We start from the raw sequence: 19,869 nt of genomic DNA, 5'->3' as shown, positions 1-19,869 counted from the left end.
TGTTTACTTAAGTAGTTAAAACTACAAACAGACAAGTCATTACTGAAAACCTCATGGGATATGCTTGCCGTGAGCAGGTGTCCCTGGATGAACACATCTCACAGAGCGCTCACTTGATTATTTATAAGGCTATACATGATAGGTCAAATTTGAACCAGATGTAGATTTTAAAAGCAACTGATGCTTCAAGGAATGTATCAAACTTTACACAACTCAGTCACTTCTAACATTCCTCCCTAGTCACATTTTAAATGTGGCCATTTGCATAAGATCTGTTTCTACGGCTTATTCTCATCTGACATTTTAATGATCATTGCTAAAAAGTCAACTTTGGAATCACTGATAAAAATGGTAAAACTCTTAAGCTGTTCTCTCACACTCGGGCAAAGTGCAGTGTAAGTCTGAAGAACTATGCATTTGACGTTAAGCTCTGAAGCCCTCCTCGGCCCTGCCGGGGCAGATCCCTGTCTGAAGGTATGAGGGAGGGTGGCTGGGTCCACACATTTATTGAGTGACTAGCCATTGGCTGCTCCCTGCACACACCCGGGAGTCCTTGGGCCCTCCCTCCCCTCAGCCCACATCTCACAGCCCCCTGCCTCCACCACCTGCACCGCAGTGACAGCCCCCACACTCGCACTGGGCCTCTTCCCAGTGCTTTTCCTCACAGCAGCCAAAGTGAGCTTTTCTGAATGTAAGCAAGAGCGGGTCATTCCCCTGCTTAGAATGCACCAATGGCTTCCCACTGTTCTTAAATCCTGTCCTTCCTGCTCACCAAGCCCCTGGACATACAGGCCTTCTTTTGGTCCTCAAACTCCAAGCTCCTTTTTGACCCTGAACTTTGCTCATGCTGTGTCCATGTTCTAGAATGTCCTAACCTCTGCTTGTGACCTTGCTGACTTACATCCTTCAGGTCTCAGCCTAAATGTCACTTTCTCAGAGAAGCCATCACTGCCTTTGCCCTCACAACCCAACACCCAAGACCAAGGCAGGCCTTTCCCATTAAACACACTAAAATCCATCATTTTCCCTCGTAGCATTTACCAGATATAATTCAAGACTTACTTGTAACCTACTGGTTTAATGTCTGCCTTGCCTCAAATTATGTAAACTTCATGAGAGGATGGGTATCCGGACCCTGGCCCTGCTGCCCCTAGCACCTTGTCCATGCCAGGCACACAGCTTTACCTCAGCAAGTCTACGCACTGTGAGAACGAATGTGTGCCCAGATACAGGCCCTGCCCAGAGAAGCTACAGGTCTGGCATTGAGAACAACGCTTGGTAATCCCATCCTCTGGGACACAGAAATGAGCAGTGAGTGCTGTAAACTCAAGTGGGAGGGTTTTGGGTGGATTCCCAGGAGCACATGATGGTTTGGCAGAATGCTGAGGGCGCCTGGCTGGGGCAGAGGGAGGAAGGAAAGGAGGACAAAGCAGGGATGGTCCATGTCTATGGACAACTTAACTGCACCACAGCCTGACAATCTGCAGGGGCCAGATCTGAGACAACTCGGTATGATTTCTGTCCTGAAGGGGCTAGGGAGCCACAGAGGGTTCTAGGCAGCAGGGTGAGAAGATACGATCAGTTTACTGGCAAGATCAATCTGTGGCAATATGGTGAATGAACCTGAAGGGGAAAGCATGACATTGAAATCAGTTAGGGGATGAGCAAAGATGGAGCAATGGCAGTGAAGATGGAGAGGCAAGAAGGGATTCTGGAGCTATCAGGACAACAGCTGTGACAGGACTACTGTCTCTGGCTCCAGTCCTGAGAGGCGTGGTCAGTGACGAGCTGGACGTGAACCCGAGTCCCATTCTCAGCCTTCGGGCTATGCAGTCTGATGGGTTCAGATGCCAGCACTCCCTTTCACTAGCTGTGTGACCTCAGGCAAATTACTCAATCTTTTTGTGCTTTAGTTTTCTCATCTGTAATGTGGAAATACCTACCTACAGGGGTGGTGGTTAAGAATTAAATTAGACAATGTACATCAAGTGTTGAGCACACTGCCTGGTCCAAAGTAAGCATTTAGTGAGTGCTAAGTTGGATCATTATCACTTTTTAAGACTGTGGTCCCTAGACACAAACCAACACCCTCCCCCTCTCTATCCCCTGCTCCACAGTGCAGAGAGGAAGTGGGGAGTTACTCCACTCAGGCAGCTAGGACAGCTTAGTGCATCCGCTGACCTTGAACGGGCTCAGGAAAGCCAAAGTGGAGGGTAAGGCTGGAACAGACATTCAGGATTTGAAAGTGGGAAGAAACAGGTCTGGACTGGACACTCAGGATCAAAGCAGCAGCCGGAACTAGCTGCTCTGGCAGTGGGCCCTAGGGAGCAAAGAGTGAGGAAAACAAGAAAACCATATTTCAATGGTCACCAGTTTCCGCAAAGTAGTGATAAATTAAGAACTGCTTTGCTGAGAAGGAATTGATGAAAAGTAACAATTAAATGGAATAAGCTTTCTTAGTCTTGAAGACCTTCTGCTAAGGGCAGAAGCTCCTGACAGAGGAACCAGCCAGCTTTCTCGCACTGCCTGACGCCAGCTTTGAGAAGCAGCTCTGCCTCGCCAGCCCAGCTGGTAAACTCTGAACAGCAGAAGCACGTTCAGGGCTCCAAAGCTACTCAAGTACATCCTGAGACCCTGCTAAGACACGGCCGTGAGTTGCCTGGTTTCACCTCAACAAAAGTGGCTGAGAGCTTGTACCCACTACTACACGTGTCCAGAGAGCTTTTGCTTATCCTTCAAAATCCTATCCCAGCATCAACTCCTCTGCAAAACCACCCCACAGGCTCAAAAAGTTAGTTTTCCCTCTTCAGTGTTATTTTTCCACGTTGTATCTACAATTTCTATTAAAGTATGTCATAGTGTTTTGATTTTTTAATTTGATTATGTTTTCGTCTTCTCTTCAGACTAAGAGATCCCTGAAAACAGGGACCATGATTAACTGGTTTTTATTTTCCTAGCATATAGCACAGGGCCTGGCACATACTGGATGTTCAATAAATGTTGAACAGAGCTAGCTTACAGGAATAAGGGAATGCAACTATGAAACTGCAATACTGGAAACATAAGTTAATGATTCTATACATCTGATTCACACACTTCTTCAGAAGCCCATTTACTCAAAAGAGGAGGTCCAGTTGTAGAGATCAGAGTAGGGGGTCCATAACAAACTGTATTTGTATGAATGCTTTCATATAAAACACCTACTAACCTCCACAACTACGGGTTTCCTTCAGGAAAAAAATAGGCATCGATCAACTAGAAAATTTGGCGGCCACACGTCCATAAGCACATCACGGATTTAAGCATAAAATAAATCTCTCAACGTGTGGATAATGCTATTGAATTAAAACACTGATTTCACTCTTACATAAATCCACACAGCTTCAATTAACAAAAGTTTTGAATTGTTCTCCACTTGGAGACAAAAGTGATTCACAAGAAAGCAGAACTTTTGCTTTAAATGAATGTTCTGACACATGCACTAATAGATGCCTTTACTAAGCACTCTTTTCGAGTTTATGCAGGAGCTGGAAGACCCAGCCTGTCTCATATACCACCACATCCCTCCCAGACACCATGAACACGGGGGTTAAAGATGACGAGCCAAGAAAGCCAAACACCGAGTCACTGAACACACGTGCGAGAGACTGCCAACACAAAGTAGTCAAACAAAAATGAGTTCCAGCTATGTCCCAGCAAACAAGAAAAGTTAAGATGAGTGACTATTCTGTTTCTTCTTACTAAGGTTCAATATTCCTGCCAGAGATGGTAAGAGGCAAAGTACCACCTTTGTTTTGGTCTTGCTATTCTCAGGCCAAAAAAACTAAACACTGCCTCTGAAATAAACTACAGATCAAAGATCACAATATGACCTCCAAATTGCAATCTACTTATGTCCCTATTTTCTATACAACTTTTTTCTCCCTCAAATTCCAACCTGAACTTACACCTATACCATGTGTAACTCTATCAAACACTTTTTTAAAAATAATTTTATTTATTAATTTATTTCCCCCCCAAAGCCCCAGTAGATAGTTGTATGTCATAGCTGCACATCCTTCTAGTTGCTGTATGTGGGACGCAGCCTCAGCATGGCCGGAGAAGCGGTGCGTTGGTGCGCACCCAGGGTTCCGAACCCAGGCCGCCAGCAGCGGAGCGCGCGCACTTAACCGCTAAGCCACGGGGCCGGCCCTATCAAACACTTTTGCACTGGCGGTACTTATGTAACCTGGTGAGGGAGGTGGGAGATGCATGCAGAGCCATGTGGGAGCCACTTCACCAGGATCCACTCGATGCACTGAACTCACTGAGTGCCGGAACATGGTGACCGTTTTCAAATATTCCTCATGCTCTCAGAGGAGGATTCAAGACATCTCTCTATCTCCATTACTTGAAGATAGCGTGGTAATTCTTTCACAACATGTTTTCCAGATGGAAAAGACACAGGATTTAAAGCTGGAAGCCTCAGGTGCCAGTCCAAAGTGTGGCCCTGCAGTCATGACCTACGGCTCCTGGGCCACATGAGGCGGTATGTAAAAACCTGCTCTGTCAAGGAGCAGTGAGCTGCAGCCCCACCAGCTCACATCTGTTCTTCTCTTTTAAGGTCATGTGTTCTCCCTCTGCTTGGGCTTGGGCTAGTAAGTGGGGACGCTTCACTCTAGACCCGAGAGAAATGGCACCAAACACCTTTGTACCAAAATGATAAGCCCTAGAGAAAGCCAGGGTAATCTTTCACAAAGAAGTGATAAGAATATGGTGAGAAAAACAGGGTAGGCAGCTGAAGATGCATGCACCATCGTTACAGCAATGTGAGGATAGACTATGGTCCCATGGAAGGCAGGAGAGCTCGAAACTGCCAAGAGGAGCCAGAGGGTCCCAGGTGGGTCAGTGCCCCGCTGGTACCTCACAACAGTAAATGGAAACCCTTTCTTGAGGAAGCATCCCCTATTTAGGGGCCTTGGGGATCCCAAAGAGTAAGCTGAACAAAACATGACCTCATAATAAAAAATGACTATATGTATAAGGAAACAATACATAGCAGAACAAAAAAAGACAGATTTATAGCCTCAAGATTTCATTCAAACACAGAATAACTATGTGTAAAATGCTTAAAAAAGAAAAGAAGAAAGAAAAGGTTATCAAGGAACAAGAGAATATAAAAAGTTGCTAATGTCTTTGAAAAATAAATTAAAGCTTAGAAATAAGAATTACAGTTGGGGGGCCAGACCCAGGGCATAGCAGTTAAGTGTGCACGCTCCACTGCTGGCGGCCCAAGTTTGGATCCTCAGTGCACACTGATGTACCGCTTGTTGGGCCATGATGTGGCAGCATCCCACATAGAGTGGAGAAAGATTGGCACGGATGTTAGCTCAGGGCCAGTCTTCCTCAGCAAAAAGAGGAGGATTGGCATGGATGTTAGCTCAGGGCTGATCTTCCTCACAAAAATAAAAAAAAAAGAATTACAGTTGGAATTAAAAACTCAAATTTAAGTGACAGATTAGACACGATTAGAGAATCACTTCTAGAAGAGTGATCCAAAAAAGTTCTCAGAACAAACTGAGACACAAAGAGATGAAAAATACGAGAGTTAAGAAGAATATGAAGATCAGAATATGATGAACAGATATGAAGAAGACAATGACAAGGTCTAATGTAGATCTAATCAGAGGTTGAGAGAGAGATAACAGAATGGTAGAGAGGGAATATGAAGATAAAATGGCTGAAAATTATCAGAGAGGTAATTTAAAACGATTAATATGCTAAGGGCTCTAATGGAAAAAGTAGACAACATGCAAGAACAAATGGGTAATGTGAGCAGAGAGATGGAAACTCTAAGACAGAATCAAAAAGAAATGCTAGAAATAAAAAACACGGTAAGCGAAATGCACAATGCTTCTGATGAGCTAATTAATAGACTAGACACAGCCAAGGAAAAAATCAGTGAGCTTCAAGATGCCAATAGAAACTTCTCCAACTGAAAGAGAAACAAGAATCAAAAAAAGAAAAACAAACCAAAAACCATCACCAACAACGACAAAAAAAAATAGAACGAAAACATCCAAGAACTGTGGGACAATTTCAAAAGATGTAACATACAATAATTGGAATACCAGAAGGAGAAGAAAGAGAGGACAGAAGAAATATTTGAAGTAATAACGGCTGAGAACTTTTCAAAATTAATGACAGACACCAAACCACAGATCCAGGAAACTCTTAGAACAACAAACAGAATAAACACCCCAAAATTTACACCTAGGTGTATCATATTCAAACTGCAGAAAACTAAAGACAAAAAGGAAATCTTGAAAGCAGTCTTGGGGAGGGAAAAGAGGAGAGGGGAGAAATTCCTGTACCTATAGAAGAGGGAAAAGAATTACAGAGGACATCTCATCAGAAACCATGCAAGCAAGATGAGTGGAGTTAAATAAGTTTAAAGTGTTGAAAGAAAAAAACCCACCAACCTAGAATTCTGTATCCAGCGAAATTATCCTTCAAAAGTGAAGGAGAAATAAAGACTTCCTCAGACAAACAAAAACTGAGGGAACTCATCGCCAGCAGACCTGCCCTGTAAAAAACGTTAAAAGATTTTCTTCAGGCAGAAGGTAAATAATATAGGTCAGAAACTTGGATCTACATAAAGAAAGGGAGAGCAATGGAGAAGGAATAAATAAAAGTAAAATAAAATCTCTTATTTTTCTTATTGTTAATTGATATAAAAGATAACTGTTTAAAGTGATAACAGTAACAACGTACTGGGTGATTAATATACGGAAAAATAAAAATAATGACAGCAACGTCACAAGGGATGGGAGGGAGGGATTGGGAATAATTTCTTAAAAGGTACATATACTACACATGAAGCAGAAGAGTGTTATTTGAAGGGGGACTTAGATTAGTAAAAATGTATATTTTAATACAACTGCTAAAATTAAAAAAAGTATAATTGATATGCTAAGAAAAGAGATAAAATGGAATCAGAAAATGCTCAATTAAAAGTGGAGAAGACAGAAAAAGAAGTCTCTGGTAAGGAACAGAAAACAGCTAAAACATGAGTGCTATTAATCCAAACACATCAAATGTCACTCTAAATGTGAATGGTCTAAATACACCAACACAAAGGCAGACATCATCAGGGTATATTAAAAAACAAGACCCAACTATACATGTCTACAAGAAACCTATTGTAAGTATAAAGACCCCTTTAAGTTAAAAGTAAAGTGATGGAGAAAGATATACCATGCTAACACTAATTGAAAGCTGGAATAGCTGTATTAATTTCAGACAGATCAGATTTCAGAACAAGGAAAATTATCAGGGATAAAGGAAGGCATTTACATAATGATAAAAAGGTTAATTCTCCAAGCACATATAACAATCCTAAACATGTAAGCATCTAACAACAGAGCATCAAACTACATGAGGCAAAACTGATGGAGCTACAAGGAGAAACAAATGAATCCACTATTATAGCTGGAGATTTCAACATTCCTCTATCAGAAATGGACAGATCCAGGGCCAGCCCCGTGGCTTAGCGGTTAAGTGTGCGCGCTCTGTTGCTGGCGGCTCGGGTTCGGATCCTGGGCGCGCACCGATGTACCGCTTCTCCGGCCATGCTGAGGCCACGTCCCACATACAGCAACTAGAAGGATGTGCAGCTATGACATACAACTGTCTACTGGGGCATTGAGGGGAAAAAAATAAATAAATAAAATTGAAAAAAAAAAAAAAAAAAAGAAATGGACAGATCCAGCAGGCAGACAATCAGTAAGGACATAGCTGAACTCAATAGCACCATCAATCAACTAGATATAATGGACATCCATAGACTACTTCATCTAAAAATAGCAGATTATGCATTCTTCTCAAGGTCACACAGAACGTTCACCAAGACAGACCACATTCTGGCCATAAAGTACACTTTAACAAATTCAAAAGAACAGAAATCATACAATGTATGTTCCCAGACCACAATGGAATTAAAGCAGAAATCAGTAACAGAAAGATAGCTGGGAAATACCCAAATATTTGGAAATTAAATTCTCTGTCACTTACAGTTTTAATTTTTTCTCTAATGTTTCATTACTGTCTTTTCCTTCTGCAACTACTTTCAACTTTCAAATAACTTATATCTTAACATAAAAATTAAATGTATCATTGGTATGAAGACATATGAAAATAAAATACTCTTCAAAGGTTTTCTAATTTCAAGAAAATGAGATTTTCATAGTACTCATCCCAAGCATTTTAGGTACTAAATATTTACACACAATGGCCAAAGTATGAATTAAAAGAAGAATTACAACTACAATGACATAAAGCCTTAAAGGTGAAAACTGCCATTTCACTAGAGCAGGAACGCCTAAAGACCCGACAACACAGAAAGAAAAGCAGGTCAGAAGAGCCTCAATGCGTGAAGCTGCCCTCCATATTCAGCGCCCACCTTCCACTTCCCAACTACATTCGGAACATCACATTGAACAATTCTGGCCTCTCTAAGAAGCCTGCTCTGATGTAACTGAAGACAAGTTTATGCCATTCTAACATAGCTGGTTCGTTCTCTAGAAGGTGTTTCTACCAACTCTTATTCGGTTGTGAACACATTATGCATTTAGGTATAGATGTATCCACAGTATTCAACTAAGTCCAACTAACTCAAATAATACAAACTAATTTTGCAAGACCTGGTAAGTGACAATGCAAGCTTGTTTAGAGAAACAAACATTTTTATACCAGGTACAAATGAAGTATTTTGCCAAATGCATTTCATTTTTCCAAATAAAAATGGCATCCAGCTATGTATTTTAAATGTATCAGTGAACAGTCTTGATTGATGTTAATAGCAAAGTGGTAGCTTGTCCTCTGTATTTGCCTTTCTATCCATGAATCTTTCACATCTATCTACTGGATTAAAGTTTAATCTATTAAATACATAGATTTTATACATAGGTGATGCTCCCCCAAAATGTTTTTCTTCTCCTCTAGCCTTCTATAAACTGTCTATCACATGTTGAGAAAAGGCCAAAAGTCAGGGAAAAAAATTAGTTTTAACTAGAGTGTCCCAATAGCCTTTGAGAATAATCAATTTCACTACTTTACTTGAAGATTTTCTTGAACAGCTTCTAGCAAGAAAGTTTAACAGAGCATTCTATACTCTTTTCTCTGGGTGGTTCCTAAGGACTAGAAAACAGAGCTTTATTCAGGTAAGAACAGGGAGTGGACAATTCCCCAACATCATACATTCACCCAGAAGGGAAAGAGGCTATAGACTTGGCAGACCAGGAAAACAACCTGGTTTTGAACATGTACCTGAAAATGCTATTTAAAATCTCTCTATTAACAAAGGCATCATTAAATGTTCAAATTGAGCAATATTCAACCTAACAAAATTTAAGCATAAATTTGGGTAGTTACCAAGTACCTATGGTAACAGAACATGACAAACTGATTATATTATATTGTAAACCAGCAGTTATTGATCTCCCACCTGTGCCCCTCCCCAGCAAACAAACAATAAACCCCACTTATGGGCTACACACACTCTCACTCCACAGGGACGCCTCTTGCGGAAGAAAACATGCATGTACTTTGAAAAAGCCCCTTCCAAACCATGCCCTCCCTTTCTCTCCCAGTTGAGAATCACTGTTTTAAATAATAAATCAGTAGAGTTTGGGGGAAATTCTATTTTTTATTGATGAGAACTAACCTCGAACCAAAATAATAAAAAGAAAAATAAAAATCAGAATTTATGATGAGTCAATGAAGATAAGTTCAAAATAGCTAGAGAGGCAAAGCTATCAGAGGTACAAAGAATGAAACCAACCTAAAAATCTCACTGGAAAGTCTAAGATACTAATTATAAACCTGGGGTTCTCTGAGAAGAAATGCTTAAAAATCAAACCTTTCTCTAGATCCTTACTCTCTTCCTGAACAGGCTTTTTACACAACTGGTTTCTGGCAGGCCCTTTACTCCCTGCCCTCCAGGCACCTCTCAAAAACCTGCATGGCATTATGATTTTCTATTGCATCACACTTAGGATTCTTCCTTCAAGCCTGAGTATTTCTACAAGTCCTTAGTTTTACTGCTTAGAGAGCATAATCATTTTAGACCCCGTAGAGACCAGTTGGTGTTAGAGGACTTAGGCTATATTCAAATTATTTTACCCATCATATCAACAAAAAGAGCCAGGGGGCTGGCCTGGTGGCGTAGTGGTTAAGTTTGCACGCTCCACTTTGGTGGCCCGGGGTTCGCAGTTTCAATTCCTAGGCACAGACCTATGTACTGCTCATCAAGCCATGCTGGGGCAGCGTCCCACATATAAAATAGAGGAAGATGGGCATGGATGTTTGCTCAGAGCCAATCTTCCTCAGCAAAAGGAGGAAGATTGGCAACAGATGTTAGCTCAGGGCTCATCTTCCTCACAAAAAAAAAAAAAAAAAGAAAGAAAGAAAGAAAAAGAGCCAGGCCCCAGAAGGACATGAGTAGAGAACCGAACTGGTGTCTGGGTAGGCAGATGCCATGTGTGGCAGTATCCCTGAATATAAACTGTTACACCAATGTCATCTGAAAAACTCTTTACATTCTAGTTAATTCTGAAGGAATAAACCATGACTTTCATGATTGTTTTTATAACCGTAGAGTTCAAAATTCCAAGAGCTTAAGAGATTATGATAAAAGGAAACATTTCCAGACCTTCCTATTAGGAGTGGATGCTGTCCTATGCAGGCTACCACCTTATGGATTTTTGTTTGTTTAAATATGTACTCCTGTAAGATCCTAGTGACAGGTGAGCTTTCTGCCCTGACTTACCTTACTGTGAGTGAAGGGGGGTGCTGGGTACAAGGTGGGGTGGATAAGAGGGCGAGGCAGGTGAGGGACGGCGTGCAAAGGTACATGTCCATGGATATGGGGGTAGAGATGCAGAGCAGGATGGGTGGGCTTCTCTGGGCTCATGAACTGATGGCCAGGAGGAAGTGCTCCAGCTGTCATTGCTGATGCTGTCAGTCCAGAAGCTTCTTGTTTACAAACATGACATTCACAAGTGTTTGGAGCTTGTTCAGCCTAAAAGGAAAGAAAAAAAAAAAAAAGTACCTGCTTATTTAGTGAAACAAAGAATGTTACGAATTAAAGTCAGTCACATTCTGCTGAGCAGTTACACAGCAAATACAAAGGTAACAGGGCTCGTCCTGACACCCCATGTCGACCAGGGCCCTTCTTGCAAGATAAACGCGGGACTCTGAGAGACTAGGGCTGAAGAAACCTGAAAAGAGAAGAGATGCACACCTCACTCCCTGGCTGCGTATCTGCTGAGGTAACAGCCATACCAATTTGTATCCTGTGCCTGTCTGAGCAGGGACAAGAGAACTGGTAAAGATGGCAGAGTGGAGAGAGGGAGCTGGGACCAAGGACAACAAAACCACCGGTGCTATGCTCCGCTGGGTTCATACTGCTTAACGAATGGGTATATAGAGATTCTTCAAAATGCACCCGAGATGGGACTTCTGGCTAAGGTGGAATGAAGCAGTCAGTCACTCTTCTCCCTCAAAACAAGTGTAAAACTGAACACAATTGTCAAAGGCAACTGTTTTGAGACACTGGAAATCAACCAAAGGAAAAAAACAAATTGAGAAGCGTTTATTCATGAATATCTGCTAGTACTTCATGCGAGAACAGCAGGAGTCTGGCCTTCTTGCCTGAGGCTTCTTCCCATTCCCAATTCCCCATACCCTTTAAAAAACTAAACTAAAAAAAAATAAATAATCAATAGCAAAATAAAATAAAATAAAATGGTATACTAAAAAATTTAATACAAAAAAAGGAAGTTGAGGAACAGAGGAACAAAAAATATAAGACATATAGAAATAAACAGCAAAATGGGAGATGTAAATATCACCAATCATTACATTAAATGTAAATGAAGCATTCCAAACAAAAAGCAGAGATTGATGGATAGGATAAAAATGCAAGACCCAACTAAAAGATTCCACGACAAACTTTAGATTCAAAGACAAAAAGAGGCTGAAATTGAAAAGATGGAAAAATATATCACATGCATACAATAACCCTAAGACAGCTGGCGTGTCTATATATATATATTTTTGTGTGTGTGTGTGAGGAAGATCAGCCCTGAGCTAACACCCATGCCAATCCTCCTCTTTTTGCTGAGGAAGACCGGCTCTGAGCTAACATCTGTGCCTATCTTCCTCAACTCTTTGCAGGATGCCACCACACCACGGCCTGACAAGTAGTGCTTTGGTGCGTGCCCGGGATCCGAACCTGTGGTGCCAGCAGCAGAGTGCACGCACTTAACCGCTACGCCACGGGGCCGGCCCCTGGATTGTCTATATTAATATGAGATAAAATACTCTTTAAGATAAGAAATATTAGCAGAGAAACATTTCATAATGACAAAGGATCAATATATCAGGGAAATATAACAATACTTGTATACACATTCAACAGCACTGTCCTAAAATGCATGAATCAAAAACTGGCAGATCTGAAAGGAGAACAGACAATCCAGCAGTTATACTCAAAGACTTCAATATGTCTCTCTTAGTAATTTTTAGAACAACTAGACAGAAAATCAGTAAGGACACAGAAGACTTGAATAACGCTATCAATCAGTTTGACCAAACTTTCGTTTATAAGACACTCCACTTATAAACGGAACACAAATTATTTTCAAGTGCACATGGAGCATTATTTAGGATAGACCATATGTTAGTCCATAAAACAAGTCTTAATAAATTTGGAAGCTATTCTAAAATCAGTAATCTAAGCTTTAGATTCAATAAGCTAGAAAAAGAAGAACAAACCAAACCCAAAGAATATAGGAAGAAATAATAAAGATCAGGATAGAAATCAATGAAATAGAAAAGAGAAAACCAGAAAAATCAACGAAACCAAAAATTCCTTATTTACAAAAACTGATAAACCTTTAGCCAGACTAACTGAGGGTGTTAAAAAAATTATCAAATTTATCAAAATCAGTAATTAACATAACTACAGACTCTACAGAATTAAAAGAATTATAAGAGAATACAATAAACAACCTTATGTTATCAAATTAGACAACTTAGATGAAATGGAAAAATTCCTACAAGACACAGATTATTTACATTATCTCAAGAAGAAATAGAATATCTGAATAGACATACAACAAGTAAACAAAATTTGAATTAGTAATTATAAATCTTTCCACAAAAAAGACCAGGTCCATGGGTTTTCATTGGTGAATTCTGTCAAATATTTAAGAAATCTCAATCTTAGACAAATCTCTTCAGAAAACATAAGCAGAACAAACACTTTCCAACTCATTCTATGAGGCCAGTATTACTCTGAGACCAAAGCCAGACAAAGACATCACACGGACAGAAAACTACAGATCAATATCTTTTATTAACATAGATGCAAAAATCCTAATAAAATGTTAGCAAACCAATCCAGCAACATATAAAAAAGGATTTTACACCATGACCAAGTGGGATTTATCCCAGGAACACAAGGTTGGTTTAATATCCAAAAATCACTTGATGCGATAGACCACAAGAAGAGAATAAAGAAGGAAAACCACAGGTACATCTCAATAAATACAGAAAAGGCATTTAAAAAATCCTATACATATTCATGGTGAAACTCTCCAGAAACCAGGAATAGAACAGAATTTCCTCAACTTGTTAAGGGCATCTACAAAAAATCCACAGCTAGCATCATACTTAGCCAGCCCTGTGGTCTAGTGGTTAAGATTTGGCGCTCTCACTGCCACGGCCTAGGTTCATGTCCCAGTCAGGGAACCACACCACCTGTCTGTCGGTTGTCACACTGTGGTGGCGGTGTGTTGCTGTGATGCTGAAAGCTCTGCCACCAGTATTTCAAAGACCAGCAGGGTCACCCATGGTGGACAGGTTTCAGCAGAGCTTCTAGACTAACACAGACTAGGAAGAAGGACCAGGCCACCCACTTCCAAAAAAAGTGGCCATGAAAATCCTACAAATAGCAGCGGAGCATTGCCTGGTCTAGTGCCAGAAGGTGAGAGGATGGTGCAAAAAGACTGGGCAGGGTTCTACTTTGCTGTCTACAGGGTTGCTAGGAGTCAGAAGCTACTTGATGGCACTAACAACAAACCATCATACTTACTGGCCAAAGACTGAATGCTCTTCCCCTAAGACTAGGAACAAGGCAAGATGTCTGCTTGTACCACTTCTATTTGATACTGTACAGGAGGTTCTAGCTAGTTCATTAAGGCAAGAATAAGAAAAACATCTAGATTGGAAAGGAAAAAGTAAAAACATCTTTATTCACAGACATCATCTTGCATGCAGAAAACCCAAAGAAATCCACCCAAAAAACAAAAACAAAAAACTCAATCCCTCTTGAATAAATGAGTTTAGTAAAGCTGTAGAATATAAGATCAATATATAAAAATAAATTACTCTATATTATCAATGATCAATTGAAAATTGAAATTAGAAAATACCATGTACTACAGAATCAAAAAATATCTAATACTTAAGAATAAATTTAACAAATATGTTCAAGACCCAGAGACTAGAAATTTTTAAAAATTTCTGAGAGAAATTCAAGATGACTCAAATGGAAAGACACAGCATTGCTCGTAGACTGACAGATTCAATTTTGTTAAGACTGTATTTTCCCAAAATTGATCTGTATCATCCCACAAATAAAAGACTAGGCCCAGATGATTTTGCTAGTGAATTTTACCAAATATTCAAGAATTCAGTGCAATTTCTATCAAAATCCAAGCAGGCTTTTTTGTATAAGTTAACAAGTTGATCCTAAAACTTATATGGAAATACAAAGGACTTTGAACAGCCTAAACAATTTTGAAAAAGGTCCACGACACTGGAGAGCAGATCCTACCAATTTCCAAACTTACTACAGCACAGCAGTTAGGTATACTATGGGTGTTAAGAACACAGAGATCAAATAAACAGAATACAGAGTACAAACACAAACTCTTACATTTTCAGTCAACTGATTTTCAACAAATGGCCAATGCAATTCAACAGGGGAAAAGATGGTCTTTTCAACAAATGGTGCTGGGATAACTGGATATCTACATATGCAAAAAGATGAATTTACACCTTAACCTCACATCATAAGCAAAAATTGAGTTAAATGAACCAGAGGCCTAAGTAAGAACTAAAATTGTAAATCTTCTAGAAGAAAACAGAATTTTGTATTAGGCAAAGTTTTATTGGCTATGGATCAAAAGTATGATCCATAAAAGAAAAAACTGATAAACTGCAATGCATCAAAATTAAAAACATTTTGCTTTTCAAAAAACACCATAGGGGCCAGCCGGTGGCCTAGTGGTTAAGCTTGGCACACTCTGCTTTGGCAGCCCGGGTTCGGTGCCTGGGCACGGACCTACACATGTTGGTGGCCATGCTGTGTTGGTGACCCACATACAAAACAGAGGAAGACTGGCACAGACACTAGCTAGGGCGAATCTTCCTCAGCAAAAAACAACAAACGAACAAAAAAACACTATAAAAAAATGAATAGGGGCCAGCCCTGTGGTGTAGTGGTTAAGTCTGCACGCTCCGCTTTGGCGGCCCGAGGTTTGCAGGTTTGGATCCTGGGTGTGGATCTATGCACCCACTTATCAAGCCATGCTGTGGCAGGCGTCTCACACATATGAAGTGGAGGAAGACGGGCACGGATGTTAGCCCAGGGTCAACATTCCTCAGCAAAAAGAGGAGGATTGGCAACAGATATTAGTTCAGGGCTAATCTTCCTTACACACACACACACACAAAAAACGAATAGACACACCACAGACCAGGAGAAAATACTTGCAATCACATACTTGATAAAGGACTTGCACCAATACCTAACGAGCTCTCATCACTCATAATAACATAGAAAATGAAGCGAATGGCTCTTAAACATATGAAAGGATGCTCAACTTTGCCCATAAAAAATGAAAGGAAAATTGAAACCTCAAGAGGTTACCATTTCTTAGGTATTAGATTGGCAGAAATCCAAAACTGTGACATCGCCCTCTCCTAGGGATTAGGGAAGGCCATCATACTCTGACTCAGTAAAGCCACTGCTGGTGACCAATCTTAGGGATATATCTGCCTATGTATAAAATGTCAGATGTATATGGTTACTCACTGAATTGTTTATAATGGGGAAAAAAAGGGAGGCAAACACAAATGCCCAGCAGCAAGGACTAAAAAGAAAAACAAAACAACACCATGATATGTTCACATGAGGGACTACAAAGAGGCCAGCAGAAGAGAAAGTCGGCTGGGATATGCCGCTAAGAGAAAAAGCAAGGAGTAGAACAGAGTGTGCATCTATATAAGCCTTGTTCTAAGAAAAGGGAAGAATAAGTATTTGTATTTGCATAAATAAAAACTGGAAGGATACATAATAAATAAGTAAAACTGGTTATTTATTGGGACTAGGGGCTGGGGTGGGTAGGTGCTGGACAGGGTAGATGGGGAGGGACAAGGTAGCAAGACTTCTCAATGTAATATCTTTTAATATCACCTTTATTGTTCAAATCCGAGATTTACACTTATTAAAATGAATTAATTAGCCAAACACCATAATCTTCATTTATTCTTCCTTTCATTTAAAAACTGCCTGACACAGTAAATAAATAAACACATTTTCTGTGGGTAAAAAAACAAATAAATAAGTAAAATAAAAAATAAAAACTGCTTGAGCATCTATTATAAAACTTTGAGTCTCTAAGAAAAAAGAAATAGTCTGATAAGTTACCCTCAATCTTTGGTTAACAGATCAACCCGGAGAAAAAGCTCCCTCACAAAACCAACCTGTTCCGAAATTTTAACATTCCACTATTTTATTTAATTAAAAACAACTCCCCTTTGCTTCTACATAGATGAACAACTCCAAGACATCCAAGTATCTGGAGCTGCTCTGGGGTGCTGTAAAGTCAAGACTGTTGACTACAGATTCAACCAAGAGAAACAATATTAGAATGGGGTTATCAGCCATGTTTGTTTATTTTGTAAGCAAGCCTTGATCTTCTCCAGTTCTAATTTTCAGAAGTTATTTGAAGTAACATAATTTTTGCATTAAATAATGCTCCTGTTTAGAGAAAATATACACAGAGAAAAGATCCTTGGCAAAACAGAAAGTTCGAAAAAATAAAATCATACCTGCTGAGTTGGGTAAGATGGGGGTGGACTGTCCACTTTACTCTCCTCTTTCCTGGGGCTCCCATTCCCTAGAGCCGAGTCTTCCTTCGGGGCTCCTGGTGGCTCCCCACTACTCTCGCCGTCAGCCTCTTCATCGTCAGCTTCTGAAGAACTACTACTGGTACTGCTTACCTGAGGGGACTTTAAAAACAACCTTTTGTAATTTATACTTTTCAAACCAGAAGAACATAAAAAATTAAAACGCCAGACCACCACTTTATGCCATGTATTGTCACTATGAAGAAGCTATGCCCATACCTCATCTTTCAGAGCCATGTTTTCCCCGCCACCATTCAATTCACTGTGGATTCCATTCATGTTGGCCACCACCTCGGTATCATCATAGTTACTCAACGGATAAATATCAGCAAATTTAGCTGACAATGGTGCAACGTCTTCATCGTCACTACAACTGAGACAAGCAGAGACGGCCACCATGAGGCTGTTCACTTGGGAGGACAGTGAGTGAACCACCCACTAAACACAGATATTTCCTCATAGATATCATCCGCATTTACAAGAGTATTACACTGAATACCACTCATACATTTTTTTAAAAATTATTTTATTCAGGTTATATTGGCTTATAAGATTGTGTAAATTTCAGGTGTACATTATATCAGTTTCTGTATAGACTGTCCACTCATACTTCTTAACATCTCTTAGTAGCCTGAACACAAGAGAAAAACACCTGGAAGATTAACACTTGCACTATCCGCAAGAATGGAAAAAACCCTAAAAGCAGAACTATAAGGGAATCACAATAATGTAATTAATCGATACTACATCTCCATTTGACTTGAAGTGCCCTGGTGTACAGTTCTCTCTGCCATTTCCAAGCAGACAAAATTAATTTTTTACTACAATTAACAGAGTACAGAGAACAACCTTAGGTCTTTAGTGCTTGTTTTCATAACCACCAAAATTTCAGACACAGTCAGTTGAACAAAACTTTAAAAGCACTGATGCAACAAAAATACTGAAAGTTTCTTACTACAAGGCCAGCTCTGGTCAAGTCAGTCATGATCTTAATTTAAATATCAGCTTTCTGGTCAAGCCAGTCATGATCTTAATTAAATTATCAGCTTTAGCAAGACATCTAAGTAATGGGCAGATGGAATATTTACTAAAAAAATGTAGGCAGATTTCAAGGCTGTAGCCTATGGAGGCCACCTAAAATGTATGATTTTCTGGTGCATGAAAAGAGCTGGCACAGAGTTCCCGGTTCAGTGAAAATGGTTCAAGGCATAAACATAAATGGACGTCCCGAGTCTATGTAAACATGCCTCCGAACCTGCCTTCAGTCTCGGCATACAACAACTTCCAGAAAAAATCCTAAGAACTAGCAATCTTTTGGCTTTAGGAAAGAGTGTCCAAAACTGCAAACTCAGATGTCTTTTCCATTTTTGGAAAATAAATGTCAACATACTACAACGTACTATAATCTGGAGATCACCAAAGGAAGCACAAACAGCTCCCACCAGGGCCTACGGCACCTGAGGTGATGGAATGTGTTGCCTCAGTCAACACTCACACCCATTCCTAAGGTATTATCATCGCCATGATTCACAGATGAGCAAACTGAGGTTCGGAAATGAAGTAACTACATCACTTGCTCAATGTGATGAAGGCAGGCTTCGGCAATCCTAGAACCCATAAAATCGAGAGACCACTGCAGTACAGTGACTAAAATGACATGATTCTATTTAACAATTTTGAAATGGCACCAAGAAAGAGATAACACAAACCAAAGGCAACACGGAAGGTTTCCAAATAATAGCTGTTTATATTTGAAAGACAGCTGTCACAAGTTGCTCAAGGCCCAAATGCCCAGAGCAGTCACAGGCAGTCTCGGCCCGAGGAGGAAGGCTCCCACAGCCGATTTCCTCCACCACGCAATGCAGCACAGAAGCCCACCACTGACATCAGCAGCTATGATACATGAACAGGGATGAACTTTTCCAATGTAAATTTTTATTGGACTATACATGTTCAATTTTGATATGTTTCTGTAAGAAGTTGGCTAACAGCTAGCTGTGAAATCCTTAACACTCCTTCATAGGCTCCCAGAGAGAGCACAGGGTTTCTAATGCTATAAAGCAGTTTGAATTCAATGAAGACTCATGGAGTTCAGACCAATTCTTTTAGAATTATTTTGTGTTTGAGATCAAAACCATATTGAAAACTGAAAGACTCTGAAGGAAAGCCTTAGAGTCTCCTTGAGAAGTCTAAGAAACGCTGAGCAGCCCAAGGGCAGGGCAATAATCCCTACCCTGGGAACTGCAGCCGGCGTCCATCACCTTCACAGAGCTCCTGACACTTGTGCTCTGTGATATGCGGAATGCAAACCTAAGTTTATTTAAACAAAATAAAAACACACATCCACGCGCAATCCATCCAGAAGTTAGAGTGGGAAGCCTCAACAAATGACGGGGTCACAACTCTAAAGAAATGTGGGACCACTCACCTACAATGGGAATTGGTGACAGCTGCACAGCCACCTCGCTCATTCATACAAAATGTACTTCTAGATAACGTGGGAACACAGAAAACAGAACCTTTCAATCGCTTGCTAAAGTGATCGCCTGAGTTCTTAGCAAGACAGGGAATAAGCATGAATGCTGAACTGATAATGAAGCGGAATGAACACTGGGCTGATCACCCTCA

The 19,869-nt window shown here is 40.3% G+C and overlaps 1 protein-coding gene across 9 annotated transcripts in view; it reads right to left on the bottom strand.

The window, feature by feature from the left end:
- Positions 1 to 19,869, bottom strand: part of FAM193A (family with sequence similarity 193 member A) — a 175,077-nt gene that overhangs the window by 40,921 nt on the left and 114,287 nt on the right. For 5 of the 9 annotated variants that reach the window (XM_058546591.1, XM_058546582.1, XM_058546583.1 and 2 more), the window contains 4 exons: positions 19,670 to 19,729; positions 17,461 to 17,614; positions 17,164 to 17,343; positions 10,808 to 11,059 (listed from right to left, as the gene is read on the bottom strand). In XM_058546591.1, the coding sequence (XP_058402574.1) occupies positions 10,808 to 11,059; positions 17,164 to 17,343; positions 17,461 to 17,614; positions 19,670 to 19,729 (646 nt within the window). The remainder of the gene's footprint in view (positions 1 to 10,807; positions 11,060 to 17,163; positions 17,344 to 17,460; positions 17,615 to 19,669; positions 19,730 to 19,869) is intronic. The other 4 variants (XM_058546584.1, XM_058546590.1, XM_058546585.1 and 1 more) reach the window with 1 other exon arrangement.

The sequence above is a fragment of the Diceros bicornis genome, chromosome 8, assembly GCF_020826845.1.
Source record: "Diceros bicornis minor isolate mBicDic1 chromosome 8, mDicBic1.mat.cur, whole genome shotgun sequence".
Taxonomy (NCBI): Eukaryota; Metazoa; Chordata; class Mammalia; order Perissodactyla; family Rhinocerotidae; genus Diceros; species Diceros bicornis.
This window is presented reverse-complemented; position numbering and strand designations above follow the sequence as displayed.